The sequence below is a fragment of the Antrostomus carolinensis genome, unplaced genomic scaffold, assembly GCF_000700745.2.
Source record: "Antrostomus carolinensis isolate BGI_N321 unplaced genomic scaffold, ASM70074v2 scaffold22678, whole genome shotgun sequence".
Taxonomy (NCBI): domain Eukaryota; kingdom Metazoa; phylum Chordata; class Aves; order Caprimulgiformes; family Caprimulgidae; genus Antrostomus; species Antrostomus carolinensis.
Genome location: NW_010332599.1, coordinates 1 through 15,654, shown reverse-complemented (window position 1 = coordinate 15,654; position 15,654 = coordinate 1). Strand labels below are relative to the sequence as shown.

Below are 15,654 nucleotides of genomic sequence, written 5' to 3'. Positions count from 1 at the left end.
CTTTTGGTGCGGGAAATGTCAGGATGCCCGGAGAAAAGCGGGCCCCACCGCTGCCCGCGCCATTGCGCATCCCGCTTGCCAGGCCGGCCCGGAGCTGGCTGCCCCGTGGGAGCCGAAATGGCCGTGACAGCATAGGCGGTGTGTCTGAAGCGCCTCGTGGTTCTTCGGCTCTTCTGGGTGAATTAAATGGCAAAACGCGTTTTCGTTCTCTTGTTTTGGTTCATAATAGGTTGAGCCTTCTGATACTATAGAAAATGTAAAAGCCAAGATCCAGGATAAGGAAGGTAAGCTCACAATGCACTTAATACTCGCTTCTCTGTTGGACTGATGTATGTCTTCTGCAGATGTGATTGTCTGCAGCAACCTGTTTTATTATAGAACATGATAGCTCACATTGCTCATTTAATCTTGATTTATGTCACCGTTAGGCATTCCTCCTGATCAGCAGCGACTGATTTTTGCTGGTAAGCAGCTAGAAGATGGACGCACACTGTCTGACTACAATATTCAAAAAGTGAGTACGAAGGGCTGAACAGAGCGTTGTAGTAACCTCGAGCTGGCACTGCAGGAGCAGACTGACCTTTGCTCTTGGGCCTAAGAAATGCTTCAAACTAATTCAGTTGGTTTATGGGTGGGTAGCACTTCTGACTGGGGAAGTAGTGATGCTAGGACTAGAACTGACAGTTGCTGCAGCCCAGTCTTATAGTTTCAGGTCAGAAGAAAACAGTTCTACCAGCTTCCACTTCTAGTGCTTCCCTTTTGTCTGCCCTGGCAAGCTGTGGTGAGCTACTTCAGGGGGCTAATGTGAAAAATGCTGCTCACTTCTGCCAGATTAACCTGATGGTGAGGCCAGGCAGGCAGCAGTACTAGCACCAGAAAGATAAAATTATTATTTTCAGCAACAAATAGCTGTCACCAACAACACAAAACTCTTCTGCACTTCCAGGTAGAATTGAAGAACGTAGTCACAACAGACTTTCTAATAATTGAATCTTTTTGGCCTACAGTTTTCTGGAGCCTGTTCATTTGCAGACTTAATAGCAAAAAAATCGTTTTAGAGCTTTCCTTCCTTATTGGCTGTAGCTTGAAATCTGGTACTTCAGTACTTTCTGTAGATCAAAGGAGAAAAGCCTGTTTAAATGCTGCTCTTGTTTTGAGAAAGCATTTTGAAGCTTTATCTTGTGTTTTAAAAATAGGAATCAACTCTTCACCTTGTGCTGAGACTTCGTGGTGGTGCCAAGAAAAGAAAGAAGAAGTCTTACACTACTCCCAAGAAGAACAAGCATAAGAGAAAGAAGGTTAAGCTTGCAGTGCTCAAGTACTACAAGGTATGTGGAACTAACTCTAGGAGAAATCTGATGAAAACTTAGGACATGAAGCCTCTAGCATGTAGCCTGGCACATTTAAAGTCCTTCTATTTGTAAATATCCCACCTGTTAAACAGATGAAACTCTTGTAATTGGGCACTTGCAACTTTGCTTCAAGAAGTTTGATGTAGTAACTATCACAAAAACTACTTTGCCAAAGAAAAATACTCAAAATTATTATTGCTGTAAAAGGTTGTGACTATGTATGAGATGTTGCCTCTTTGCCCTTCCCAGGTGGACGAGAATGGCAAGATCAGTCGGCTGCGCCGGGAGTGCCCCTCTGAGGAGTGTGGAGCAGGAGTCTTCATGGCTAGTCACTTTGACAGACACTATTGTGGCAAGTGCTGTCTGACATACTGCTTCAATAAACCAGAAGACAAATAAATGTACCAGACAATAAAAATCTGAAGTTCTGTACTGTTTACAGATTTATTTTTGCTTCCTATGGCACTGTATTTCCTCTCTGCTGATAAACAAGAAAAATCTGTGAAACTTTGGATGTTCACTGCCAACTGGGATGAAATACTTTGACTCTAGAACTGAAGCAGCAACTTCTTTAAGAGTGGTTTTGGTTAGTTGTCTCCTTCAAAGAACATAATGGGTAGGAATGGCAGAAAAAAAAGCCAACCAAACAAAACAACACTCTAGCTAACCTTAGAAGTGAGAGGAGGAGACAGTGCAGTAGTTCTACTCCAGAAAAAAAGATCAAAGGTTCGAAGTCATGTCTACAAGTGGATCAGTGCCAGAGAAAAGGGTAGTAGAGTCCTGCTAGCAAAATGCAGACAACATCCTGAAAAACTGTATAGCAGCACTGAGGGGGGAAAGGAAGATGGCTCGGCTATTTTGGAACCAATAGACAGGCATTAGAAATATTTATACCATGATGGTTTTTACACACTTGAAGTGCTTGCAATTAATTGTAGGTGATCCCGTGTTCCAGTGAGGTAAGCTGGTTGCTTGACAAGATTTAAAAGCAGAACATTGTTATAGAAAGAGATAAACAAAGAAGCACATGTGCATCTCTGAAAGTTCATTTAATGTTGAGTTCAAGGTGAGCCAGGAATAATACATGTCCTTTAGTGTTAATGTATTCAAATATATCTTAAAATCCTGGATCCCATGAAGTTGTCTGTTGAACTTCTTTTTCTTCATAACAGATAATTTCATCTCCAATATTGAATTCTATATCCTTGTCCAAACTTAATCCACAATCCATACCCATTTTTATTACCTGGACATCATCTTTATGATGCTTCAGTGATGATAAAGATCCTACAAAGAGAAAGTGTGTCAAAGAAAGAGAGCCCACTACCATCAGGGCCTTGAAGTGTTCTGATTTGCTCTTGTTACATAATTAATATTTCACCTTGTAGCTACAAAATGAAAGCAAGAAAACATAGGGGTAGTGAGCACTCATAGCTAACTGAAGTCAACAGACATCAGTCCTTTTCAGCAGGTAAACCCTGTCATGCTACTGCTTTCCTACCAGAGTGGGTGGTTATAGAAAAAGGTCTGGGTAACACTACAGTGACACTCTGCAGCTTTTCTCCATCCTCTGTAGCACATGGGACTTCCCTAGGATCAGACATGTACATTTTGCACTAACTTCACAGGAACTAGCAGTGTCTAACACACATTTTGTGGCAATTACACTTACCTTTCCAAATAACGTCTCTGTTATGGATTAACTTAAATTTCATTTTTTTGTCTAGGAGCCCCTTCTGTACTCTGCATCCAGCTACTGGAACTTTGTTTTTTCCTACTGTTACAGAGAAAGTGTTGAGAACAGAAGCTTCCCCTAAAAGAAAAAAGTAAAGCTTATGAAGAGAAAAGCAGTGACAGATGAATATCAAATATTTGACACAACAGGAACACTTAACTGGAGAATAAACTTCAGGCAACAATGCAAACAAAAAATTTAACAGTCATTGAGAACTCACCTACTGTATTCTCCACCACAGATGGGGGTAGCCTGCTATTTAGCTCTTCTTTCAAGTCTTCAATAAGTTTGTAGATGACATTATGAAGCTTAATTTTTATTCCCTTTTTAGCAGCCAGCCGTTTAATGCTTTCATTGGCTTTCACACTGAATCCAAATACAACACCTGGTAAGTAACAACAGTTACAAGAGATCAGTCTTTAAGCAGTAAGCGAAAGCATCTGCTGTGTCTGTTCTGTAATGCTGAACTCGCACAGGGCAGAATTAGCAGTCAGCAATACAAGAAATAACATTCTACTCCTGCTTCACATTTAAGGAGGGACCACGTACTTCCACTATTGCACATCAACTGCTACTAACCTTGAGCGAAAACACATGGCTCAAAAAACCCCTTGTAGAAAGGTCCCTGATGACAGAACCGGAGGCATCCAAGCAGAAACTGATGCTTACACACAGCTCATGTACAGGACGGAAAAACAATTTGATTGTCCAAATTAAGCTGGAAGTGAACTCTAAATCATTCTCATTCACCTGTGGACTATGACAGGTCCAACGACCCCACACCTACAGCACGTAAGAATCACAGAATGTCAGGGATGGGAAGGGACCTCGAAAGATCATCCAGTCCAATCCCCCTGCCAGAGCAGGAACCTAAATGAGATCACACAGGAAGGCATCCAGGCGGGTCTTGAATGTCTCCAGAGAAGGAGACTCCACAACCTCCCTGGGCAGCCTGTCCCAGTGCTCTGACACCCTCACTGTAAAGAAGTTTCTTCTCAAGTTTAAGCAGAACCTCCTGTGTTCCAGCTCACACCCATTGCTCCTTGTCCTACCATTGGACATCACTGAGAAGAGCCTGGCTCCATCCTCCTGACATTCGCCCTTAACATATTTATAAACATTAATTAGGTCTCCCCTCAGTCTCCTCCAAGCTAAAGAGACCCAGCTCCCTCAGCCTTTCCTCATAAGGGAGATGCTCCACTCCCTTAATCATCTTGGTGGCCCTGTGCTGGACTCTCTCAAGCAGTTCCCTGTCCTTCTTGAACTGTGGGGCCCAGAACTGGACACAATATTCCAGATGTGGCCTCACCAGGGCAGAGTAGGGGAGAGGAGAACCTCTCTTGACTTAATAACCATACCACAGGGTATGAACAGGAACAACTACTGACAAAGTCTTTGCAATGACCTCCATGAGCTAAAGGTAATTCTCTTCTACACTACTTCTGGCTTTGCCCTGTTTGAGCATCATAAAGCAACCTGAATGAGGGAAGAATCAAGAGTTTTAACAATTCAGCTACTGTCAACAGCTTGTCAGACTCCTTCCATTTTCATGAGACCTCCTGCCTGCACTACTGCTTGATCTTAAAGGAAACATTTTTAAGATACACATAAGCTTACCTTAGTGCTGCTAATTATTATTGGGAAAACAAAACCAGAAAGAGACCTACCCATTTCAATACAGAGTTTGTACCAGCTGTAAAGTGATTTTTAAACATACACTCACCATTAAATGCTTCAGCAAGACTTATATCAGTTTCACTGATATCTCCCATTCCAAAATGAATGATATCCAATTTACATTCATCCTCAGCATCGTAGCTGTCCAGAATGTTCAGAATAGCTTCAACAGATCCATCCACATCACCTGCGTGTGTAAATGGTAGTACTGCTCACTTGGTATACATCGAAGAAACACTGAAGTACAACTAAGGGAATGACAACTCCAGACTATGCAATATAAAGTCTTTTGACATCTTTTCAGTAGTATGTTAAAACCCATCTAACAAGCCTATTAATTCCAAAAATGAACTGAATAATTAGAATAGGACAAGAGGTAATTGCTTGTATATAACTAAATGTGAGGTCAAAATAAGTTCCTCTTGTCCTCCATTGTGCTGATGCAGTGTTGCTGCTTATATATATATAAAAATACAAGCTCTATATTTAAAATTTACATACATAGAGGCACTTGTGTGGGTTTTACTCAGGAATTAATGGGTAAAGGGGTTGGGCTCAAATTTTCCTGTTGCTTTGGCCCTGCCAGAGGTGCATCCTTCTGACCACTGGATGTTTTCCAACACCCCTCCCCTTACTGAGGGAGGTTCAATAATCTGTTCAGTTTTAAATTGATCAAACTTCCAGTAACATACATTTTGTTAGTAGTTTAGAGCTATGCTTCAGACTGAGCATTTGAGAAGCACAAAAACAATGGCACCGCAAACAGAACAGGACAGCACCTTTAACAATTACTGACAGCACGTTTTTGTCCATCTCTGTTCTCTCTTTAGGCTTTGAAAACATTAGATGCTTATTAGCCTTGTACAGCTCTGCCTTCCTCTGTCTCCAGGTCAGATGGGCTAGCTTCTGTTGCTTCTTCTCATATTCCATCCTGTGTTCCTTTTGCTTTGCTTCAATAACTTCCACATCCTTTTTCATCCTCTCCTGTTGTTCAACATAGGTTCTCCAAGCCACAACTTCATGCGCTCTTTGCTGGGCAGGAAGAGACAGAAACATTACCTTTCAGAGCACTGCCTCGGAAAAGTCCACATTAATGCACATTAATGCAGTTTCATCATTTTGCATCTTCTCCACAGGCTCACTCGTTGCCTTTTACATTTAACAATAGATTTTGCTGCAAGGATGGCAGAGAATGAGCACAACAGCTTCCTCCTGGGGATACAACAACATGACTCAAGGCCTGTTTTTACAGTATCTCTGTATTGCACAAGAGAATAAATAATTGTTGATTCTTTCATGTGGTATTTGTCCAGCTCTCAGAACACCTATTTCAAGCTATATTTGATGCATATTCTTTTCTCAGAAACTAGTTCTCTCATTCTAAAATTAAAACACTGATACCATTAAGTACTCGACTGTTCTCCAGGTAAGGTGATAGTGTGATCACATAAAAGAGAAAAGTCTTCTGCGCCTTTAGAAAAGGGACATCTTAGAACATATCCCAGATTACCCCAGCAGAAGCCATTCAGGACTGCAGTCATTGCAAACAAACCATGGAGGACAGCAAGATGATGATAAGAAAAAGCATGAACTGAAGGTGACTCATCTTTTATTCCCACAGCAGCCTGCTTTCTTCATGTAATGGTAACGCAGGTTAATCTGGATGCACGGACATGAGGAGAGGACAGTCTGGCAGGGAAAAGTGGGGGCAGCCAAAAAGAAAGAGGCAAGAGGCAAATCCTCATTTCGCTCACAGAACACCTAGCTCAGGTCTCTTTAATACCCATGCTCAGCCTTCATCTTTCATCAGATTATCTGGGTAACTTAGAATGAAAGCTCTCGCTTATTTTTACGTCAGCTCCTTCCCATCCACCTTACTGCAGTGCAAATTCTCCATTAAACAGTTCTTTCCATACCTCAGATTCTACTTCGAGGATTTCATCTCCTGCCGAAGGGACTTCCTTCCAGCCCATGATTTCCACTGGGATGCCTGGAGAGGCTGCATCTACAGCTTTGCCATTCTCATCAAACATGAAACGCACCTTTGCCCAGGTCTTCCCTGCAACCAGAATGCAGCCTTTTCTCAGAGTTCCTCTTTGGATGATGGCTGTGGTAAGTGGACTAGTGAGGAGCAGAGGAAAAAAAAATAGACAACATTAAAGTGACTCTTCTCCCCGTTTTCACGGTTAGTGTAGGCAAGCAAATACAAAACAGAATGTACTTGTGATCAAATCACAGGCAGAATATTCCTGTGATATATTTTATTACAGCACTAATAAAATTTTGAAGTTACTTGCAAAAAGCCCAAAACCTGTACAGTACTCTTTTCATTTCTGCAGATCAGTACAAAACTTGGCATTTGTGAAATCAGCAACAGGCTGATTTTACACATTAAGTGACCCCCACACACCAGAAAAACCTCCCAAATGCCAGCAACTTTCTAGAATCAGTTCATTTTTTAGGAGTAAAATGTCATGTTACACACAAGTTTCCAAAAATTGTATATGTATTATATTATGACTATTAACTCCATAATTCCTACTTTTAAATGACATTTTAAAAAATACATCTATTTCCTTTGCTTACAGGATTTTATTCCAGTGATATGATGAATTTTGCCATATCACTTTAAAACCTCTTTCTCTGGCTCTCATGCTGTAGAATAACATTTCAATGCTTTAGTTACAAACACTGCAAATAAATCGTTACAGTTTCATCTAACAACAATAACAACAAAAAGTTCAATGTGAAACATAAATATTGAGGTACCAACCACCTGAACAGCAGCTCTGCATTGTTACAAACTGCTTCATTAAAGCTGTAAAGGCAGCAGATTACTTACCCTTTCCCCTTGTCTTTGCGAGACTCAATTACGGTCCCCTCTACCAGACCTGTGGCATCTGCCTTCAATTCTAACATCTCTGCTAAAGCAACAGTTGCTTCTGCTAAAACCATCAGGTTTTCACCCTGTATAAAGCCATACACAAAAAAAATCATATAGAGTAAAGGAAGTGCCCAATTAAAGTAAGATCAGAAGTTGAAATCTTAGTGCCAAATTCCCCCATTTAATTCAGAACTCCTAACAATGCAATACAGTCCAACAGCACAGAACCCTTTGCCTTCAAGGCAAGATGGCACTAAAGTAATAAACACTACAATTGCTACACAGTTGGTTCAGAATGCACGAAGCATTAGGAAGGACAGTTTCCTTGCTTCCCTGTTCATAGCATCTGGATTAAGGATGCAGAAAAAGGCCTTCTGCTACAAGTATATTATGAATGCACATTAAAAAACAGAACACCTCAACAGCCAAATTGAAACCTGATGAAATCTACCACCCAGTCAAAACCCTGGGACAAAGAGACAAAACTGTTGGTCTATTTTTTTTTTTCTGTTCTAATTACATTTTGGTTTTGAGAACAGATACAAGCAGCTAGCTGTCAGTGAGCAGATCCAGATCTACAGGAATTAGAGCAACAACATGTACTATAGAGGTGAATCACAGAATGGTTGAGGTTGGAAGGGACCTCTGAAGGTCATCTAGTGCAACCACCCTGCTCAAGCAGGAACTCCTAGAGCACGTGGACCAGGATTTTGTCCAGATGGTTTTTTAATATTACCAGGGTGGGAGACTCCACAACACCTCTGGGCAGCCTGTTCCAGTGCTCTGGCACCCTCACAGTAAAGAAGTTCTTCCATATGTGCAGGTGAAACTTTCTATGCTGCAGTTTATGCCCGTTGCCTCTCGTCCTATTGTTGAGTGCCAACGAGAAGAGTTTGGCCCCATCCTCTAGACACTCTCTCTTTAGATATTTATAAACATTAATCAGATCCCCTCTGAGTCATCTCTTCTCCAGGCTGAACAGGCCCGGCTCCCTCAGCCTTTTCTCATATGAAAGATGTTCCCATCCTTTAATCATCTCCATCACCCCTTGCTGGACACGGTCCAGGAGTTCCAGGTCCTTCCTGTACTGGGGAGCCCAGAACTGGACGCAACACTCCAGGTGGGGCCTCACCAGGGCTGAGGGGGAGAATCCCCTCTCTCCACCTGCTGGCAACACTCTTCCTAACACAACCCAGGATACCGTTGGCCTTCCTGCCCACAAGAGCATGGAGAAGCCATCTTTAGGTATGCCTATTTTAAAGTATAAGGGCATGACTTCAAAAAGTCTTGAACTTGTCTGAGATTTTAGAAAATTACCTGGGATGCATTTAAAATTATAGCAATAAGCTTAAGATACTGCTGCATCAGTTTGGGCAAAGCTTTTTGGCCACCACAAGACTAAAATTCAGATTTTAGTTCAGTTTTTAGCTATCATTTGTTTGCAAGGGTAAAGTGGTAAATCTTGCAAGACCACTACAAATCTATGTTCCTGTGATTAGGCATGTGTTATAAAAATATTTATTTATCCTTGTTTGAATTTTTCTCTTCATAAATAGCATTATCACCAACCATGATTTTGCACTGATTTAATACAATGAGCAAATATAAAAGAAAAGGCAATTAGAATGAACCTGAAAAGTATCCACTAAATTTCCAAAAGAAAAATGAGCTATTATTGCTCACTGAAGGTCTGAGCCTTAAAATACGGCAGGATTATGTTTTTAATAATTCTGGTGAGAGCCAGCAGCACCTAGCTCATAGTAAGCTCTCAAATACCAGGAAGATAAGCACTTACTTTCCAGCTGCCAAAGAAAAAAATATACCTGTATGCACATATTAGACACCCACGAACACCATCATTTTTTCCACCAAAACTTAAGGTAATACCTTGAGCGCAGAAATATTTACAGCTTGAACATCACCTCCAAACTCTTCACAGACCACATCGTGAGCCAGCAATTCCATCTTCACTCTTTCAGGATCAGCTTCAGGTTTGTCACATTTATTGATGGCAAGGATAAGAGGAACTAAAAACAGAGAGCAACCAAACTCATTAGCAACCTAACCAAAACTTGCTGCTACTACCACAACTGCAATAAAAGGTTAAAGGTGGTTATGACCACTTAGAACAAATCATCTCATTTGGTGCCTATTCCCTCAGCAACCTTAGGCGGCCATTGAAATCTGAGCTACCATGAGTAAAGCTGGAGGACTTATCCTTGTAAGCAGATATCCTTGTGTATCCTTGTAAAATACGCCCAACAATAAGCACCCCACACACACTCTATGTGTGCTTTTCTCAAAAACCCGCAAGTCCTGTAAAAATATTAATATTTTAACATCTTTACATATTACTGCAACATTCAGTGTATTTTCAACACTTTCCCAGGGGAGGAGATGGGACTATGACAGTTAGAACTTCCCAAGTTCTGCGGTTTCTAATTCAAGTAGTTTCTTTTGAGAGCTGAATAAATGTTTGCAGAGCGCTCATCATTTGAACTGCACAGTAACACACAACTTGTATATTAACTCCATGTACAGGGATTGCCTCTCACTTCAGAATGTACTACTAACAAGTTAAACACTGTACCTCCTGCATTTTTAGCATGTTGAATGGATTCTATAGTTTGTTGCATCACTCCATCTTCTGCTGCTACAACCAGTATGACAATGTCAGTAACATGGGTACCTCTTGCTCGCATGGCCGAAAAAGCTGCATGTCCAGGGGTATCAAGAAAAGTTATCTTTTCCCCAGAAGGCAAGTGCACTGTGAACAAATGTATATGGTACATTTTAAAATCAGCATTTCATATAGCTTTATATGACCTATTGTAAATCAAGCATCAGTCCTTGGAGAACTTTTAAATAATAATGACATATTTTAGGCAGACAGGTATCTGTTGGCATGGAGCTCCAAAGTGCTTTTAACTTCTCAGGCAAGAAAAAGCGTCCTGGGATTTTTCATAATCCAAAACAGTCTAAATAGAGTTTCAGCTGTGCAGACAATCCCCTTCAAAGTTCCATACACATAGTTATGACAGTTATCACAAGTTATGATATCCTTTTTCAGTGCTTACATATTTACAACTGTTTACATTGTAACATTTTCCCCAGTGAACTGGCTGCAAGTCATCCCATTATGTAAGACAGAGAGCCAAGTGTTTGATACACAAGCACGTACACTTGAATCATACCAAGAAAAGCCCCAATGTGCTGTGTAATGCCTCCTGCTTCCATTGACACCACTTGAGTTTTTCGCAGACTGTCAAGTAAGGTTGTTTTCCCATGATCAACATGGCCCAAGATAGTAACAACGGGGGGCCGTGGGGTTAGCACTGCTGGGTCTGCAGGAGGCCTGCAATTAAAACAAAAATGTGTTTTGTAAATACCAAAAAATTTCACTGAGCGACACGCACGCCCAGGATGACTAACAAACAGCCAGTTACCAGAACTCAGTGATGAAGAGGTGAGGCTGGCTTCTCCCCTCTGTGATCACATATCCTAGCCACACCACAGTTAGCCCTGTTAGTACTCAGCCTTACTGCTGCATCAATTAATACAGCAATTCAGTATGTCAAGAATTGGCTTTTCTTCAGAAAATGGCATAGAAAAAGCTCACTCAAGATCTTAGTATCGGTTTTATGACCAAAGAAATCAAAATAGTAAACTTTACCTTTTAGATATTATCAGATAGTGACTGTACCAGGTATTATCAATATACCATCAGGACAAAGAAAATATAGTATATGAAAAACACCAAAACACCTGCAGGAACAAAAAGAATAGAAAGAGCCAAAAAGAACAGCTCATGGCTTACCTTTTCACAGCATCTGTGTTTTCTCTTTCTTTTTCTTCTTTCAGTTTTGCTGATTTATACTTCATTCCCGATTTTTTAACAATTAGCTTGATATAGTCTTCATTTAAGATGGAATCCGGTTCTAGTGAATCAAGGTCAATGTCTGTGTATAGTAGCGCTTCATAAATATGATCTGCAGATAAAGGCATTTAACAGTTACACCCACAAAAACATGTGGGACAAAAAAACCTCCACTTCATACGGTTTAAGATTTTTCATTAGTAGTTTAGATCGTGCTAGTAAGTTCCATGTGCGAAGCATTTTTCCTTTAGTTAGATATATCTCAAAGTTCCTGCTACACTACATACTTGCAGAAAATAATCCGATTCAGAAAGGTTTACTGAAAACGACTGCCTCATTAGATGCTACAATTTTATTTATCACTCAGATTTTCATAGCCTACTTTCCCATTAACCCCTAAGAGCAAAACAATTGAAGCTCACTGTCCTGGTTTTCAGCTGGGACAGAGCTGGGTTTCTTTTTAGTAGCTAGAACAGTGCTGTGTTTTGCTTTCAGCCTGGGATTTGTTGTGAGAGACACTGAGAACATCCCAGTGTTTGCATTTTTGTCGCTGGAAGTGAGGACTTTGTGTTCTGTCAGTGTACAAGTGCAAGACCTAAGAGGGTGAGGAATATTTAAATTAATAAGTTAAACTGGCATTTAGATATGCCAATGGGATATTTCATATCGTATCATCTCATGCCCAGTATATTAGTGAGGGTCTCTTCCTCTCTTGCTCCCTCTGGCTTTCGCTCGGGCTCTCGCTCTCCCGGGATTGCGGTTTCGGTTCGGGATTGTCGCTCCTCCGGGATCGTTATCTGGGAACGGGCCGGGCTCATTTGGTGGGTGGTGAGCAGCTGCACTGGGTATCACTCATTTGCATATTTTGTTACTGTTATAATTATCACTACCTTTTTAATATTAGTATTATTTTAAGTTTTCTTTTATTTCCATTATTAAACTGTTCTTATTTCAACCTACAATCCTCCTTACCCTTCCCCCCCAGTCCCCTCCCCTATCCCCTAGGGGTGGGGGAGAAGTGGGCAAACGGCTGTGTTGGCTGCTGTCCAAGGGCTAGCCCAGTGAAACTATCACACTCATCAAAACCAAATAGCTAAGAACTCATTCCAGGAGGAAGGAGATTCAGTGAATCTGTTCATACACCACTTTCTTTGGTAGTAGAAAGGCAGAACATACTGCAGTAGACAAAAATGATTACACATTGACTTAAGTCAACCATTACAAATCTCCCTCAGAAATATACATGACGGACTTTTCTGCTTCTCTCCTCATTGCTGAGAGGGAAGTTTGCCAGAAAAGATACCCAAATGGATTAAAAGAGATTGGGGATTGGTATTGTACAGGTATGGAATTATTTCAAATGTCAATAGTCAAAACATGATAATAACCCCCCTAAAATATCACTGGAAACTGGTCAGTCTGAGTCACTATACAACCAGGAATAGTTCATGGGATTAAAAGCACAAGCTTCCTTCTGTATCCCAGTTGTTAGGGCAGTCACCTAAGAGGGGAATGTTTGCAGACAAGTCCTGCCCGCTCCTGGTTAATCAAATGGCTCTCTTAATGAAATACATATTGCTCCTGAATCCAAGATTCCTGTTCCTAGGTGAGTATCTAAGAGTTGGATTATGGGCTGAAGCTCTTTCGCACCTTCTCTCTTTAGCCATGAATTCTTTACTCACAGGGGTCCAGCTCCAACAAACCAAGATGCAATGTTTTTCCTTTCAAAATAATCTAGCAACTAGGGAACATGGTCATAAAGAGAACCCTACGTAGATCTGAGCCTTTCTGCTGGAGACAGAAGAGAGCCCTGGCTTCACATTAAAGTGTCTTGCCTGGCAATCTGGATGGCCCAAACTCTTTTCTCTTTAGTCTGCCATTGTGTCTACCAGTATTTTCTTTCTCCCTGGTTAAATATTTTTATGAAAGATGTTACTTTGGTATGGGCACAATCTACCTTGCTAAGGGAGGGACCAATAACCACTAACTAATGCCACTGTGGACATCTTTGCCTTTACCTCTCATGAAAGCGTCATGATGGAACGAAATACATCAGTTATATCTCAAACAGAGACGGCTCTCACCTATGTCTTTACCCATAGCCTGTGCAAGTTCCTCAATAGTCATCTTCTGCCTTATCTCCACTTCACCTTTTGTCAGTGGTATCTTCTTTTTCTTCCTTTTTGCCTCCTACATGGAATTAGACATGTATATAGGAACACATAGCTGGCATAAACTATGAAATAATAAAAAACAACATTAAAAAGACAATGGTCTCAAGCCATAGGATGTAAACACATCTTTTTTACTACAATACTAATGAATTACAATAAATTAACTATTTAACACATCATACTGAATATTTAAAATGTATAGCATACTGCATTTTATCTTTTTTCATTTTTAATTGTTCAAAGCAAGGAGGTAAAAAAAAAAATCAACAAAATAATTTTCAGTTTTGTAATAATTTTCTCCTGCCACTGCAAGATTTATGATGCTGATGGTATAAGCACTTTAAGTTCATATTTGAGAGGGACTCACGATAGTCATACATTAAGTACATTTTGTCTTACAAGCTTATAAGAAGTTCTTTATATTCATTAATAAAGCTCCTTTTTTTGTAATCAAAATGCTCAAACTAAGCTCTTTTACATGAAATTTCACATCAAAACAGACATTACTGGATTTTATTAATTACCTCCTTTGTAGCTAGATGTCTGTGTTGTGATAAAGCAATACTGATTAATTTGTCTTTTTGCCAAAACTGTGGAGGCAGAGCAGACCACACGGGATGTGCAGATGACTGCACAGGCTTCCATTGTGCTCCGCTAACTTTTCTGTAGGAGAGAGTACGCAGCTGTTGGCAAGCACCACGTAACTGGACCAGATTTTCAAACTTTAGTATCAATCCTTGATTCATTTCCTCACTGAAAATACAAAGGACACATTGAAATCAGACTCAAAGCTGAAAGATACTCTTTCCTATGATAATACAGACAGGAACACAAAGCACAAATGTTATGTTTCAAAACAGGCTTCTTAATGCTGAAAAAGCTGAACCATTTAGTAACTGTTCCAGTTTTTCAGTTTCCTTAAGTGCTTCACCTTTCTCCACCATCCCATTGCAGACACACACATCTACTAATATTGCCACAACTTACAAATCTTTCACCTATCTCTACTGATTTTTAGTATAAACTATTAAAATCCCTGTTTCAGGTTCTTTGCGCTGCTTGTGCTACACTGATAAGAGTTATCCAGGTGCAACCCACCTCTCTAAGCCATTAAAACACATCTGCAAAATGCTGCTTACGTGAGCATATAACACCACAAAAATCTATAGCACTACAGTAATATCAGTGTTGTCACATGGACCGAGACGTCTCCTAAGGTGAAGCCCTCACTTCGCAATTAAGCTTTCCAAGACACTTCTGTCAGATCATCCCACATCTTGTTTTAACCATCTTAATTTTGGTTTGAGTCATTTTGCTAACTATCCCGCACAATAGTTTCCTATTTGAACATCTCATTCAGAGTTGCCTATGTTGTTGTTCTGCCATTCTCTATACATTCTACACCTTCTCTCAAAGGTGGATCTGTACCATCTTCCAATCAGCTGCAAATAAGTAAAATGTTATCAATTCCTCCCAGAATGACTGCGGTCTGTTTAAAAGCTCTCTTGTATCCGGATACCTGCAGGAAGTGAGCAGATGCCAAACTAACCAACCAAAACCAACTACTTCCCCCCTCCCCAAAGAGAACTTTAAAGGGGCAGAATCAGTAAAACGGAGGAACCCTCAGGAGTTGCCATAAGACACTGCATACACCAAAGCCAAACCTAAGGTCAAGGTGGGATTGGACAAGCTCACAGAGGAGAAATCCCCGCGAGGTTTCTAACTGCAAAGAACCCACTCCTGGCTCTCGGGGCCCGTGGGTCACCAGTGGCCGGGACAGCGCACCCCTCTAGCTCGCACTGCTCTTGCGCTCATCATTTTGGCACCCCGCCACTCTACACAGGCCTTTCGCCTAACAGACCGCGTTCAGCCCCGCGGAGGGGCGGGCCGGGGCATGAACAGCTGCCTCAGAAACAGCCTCACTCTGCTACGAGCGGGACTACACCGCGCACGCT

General features: G+C 40.9%; 2 protein-coding genes across 2 annotated transcripts; one reads left to right on the top strand and one right to left on the bottom strand.

Moving 5' to 3' along the window:
- Positions 1–229: 229 nt before the first annotated feature.
- RPS27A (ribosomal protein S27a) lies at positions 230–1,784 on the top strand (the record flags this gene model as incomplete). The annotated part of the gene is made up of 4 exons (XM_010173579.1): positions 230–284; positions 429–514; positions 1,197–1,328; positions 1,602–1,784. Coding segments are annotated over 4 exons (423 nt in total), but the record flags the coding sequence as incomplete, so codon positions are not given.
- A 601-nt stretch (positions 1,785–2,385) lies between these two features.
- On the bottom strand, positions 2,386–14,446 carry MTIF2 (mitochondrial translational initiation factor 2). Its single transcript, XM_010173578.1, has 13 exons — positions 14,224–14,446; positions 13,610–13,715; positions 11,466–11,637; positions 10,843–11,003; positions 10,239–10,415; positions 9,536–9,675; positions 7,607–7,731; positions 6,681–6,885; positions 5,544–5,796; positions 4,811–4,951; positions 3,308–3,472; positions 3,025–3,165; positions 2,386–2,639 (listed from the first exon to the last, which is right to left on the bottom strand). Exons 1-13 carry the CDS (start codon positions 14,443–14,445, stop codon positions 2,470–2,472), a joined length of 2,178 nt encoding a protein of 725 aa, XP_010171880.1. The 5' UTR covers position 14,446; the 3' UTR covers positions 2,386–2,469.
- Positions 14,447–15,654: the final 1,208 nt, after the last annotated feature.

What these genes read in the sequence shown, in the direction of transcription:
- MTIF2 (XM_010173578.1), bottom strand. Translation starts at nt 14,445, where the DNA reads ATGAATCAAGGATTGATACTAAAGTTTGAAAATCTGGTCCAGTTACGT. An exon ending in GCACATTGGGGCTTTTCTTG is followed by an intron (nt 10,416 to 10,842) that starts GTATGATTCAAG and finishes ATTTGTTCACAG; the next exon opens with TGCACTTGCCTTCTGGGGAA. An exon ending in TAAATATTTCTGCGCTCAAG is followed by an intron (nt 7,732 to 9,535) that starts GTATTACCTTAA and finishes GGCTTTATACAG; the next exon opens with GGTGAAAACCTGATGGTTTT.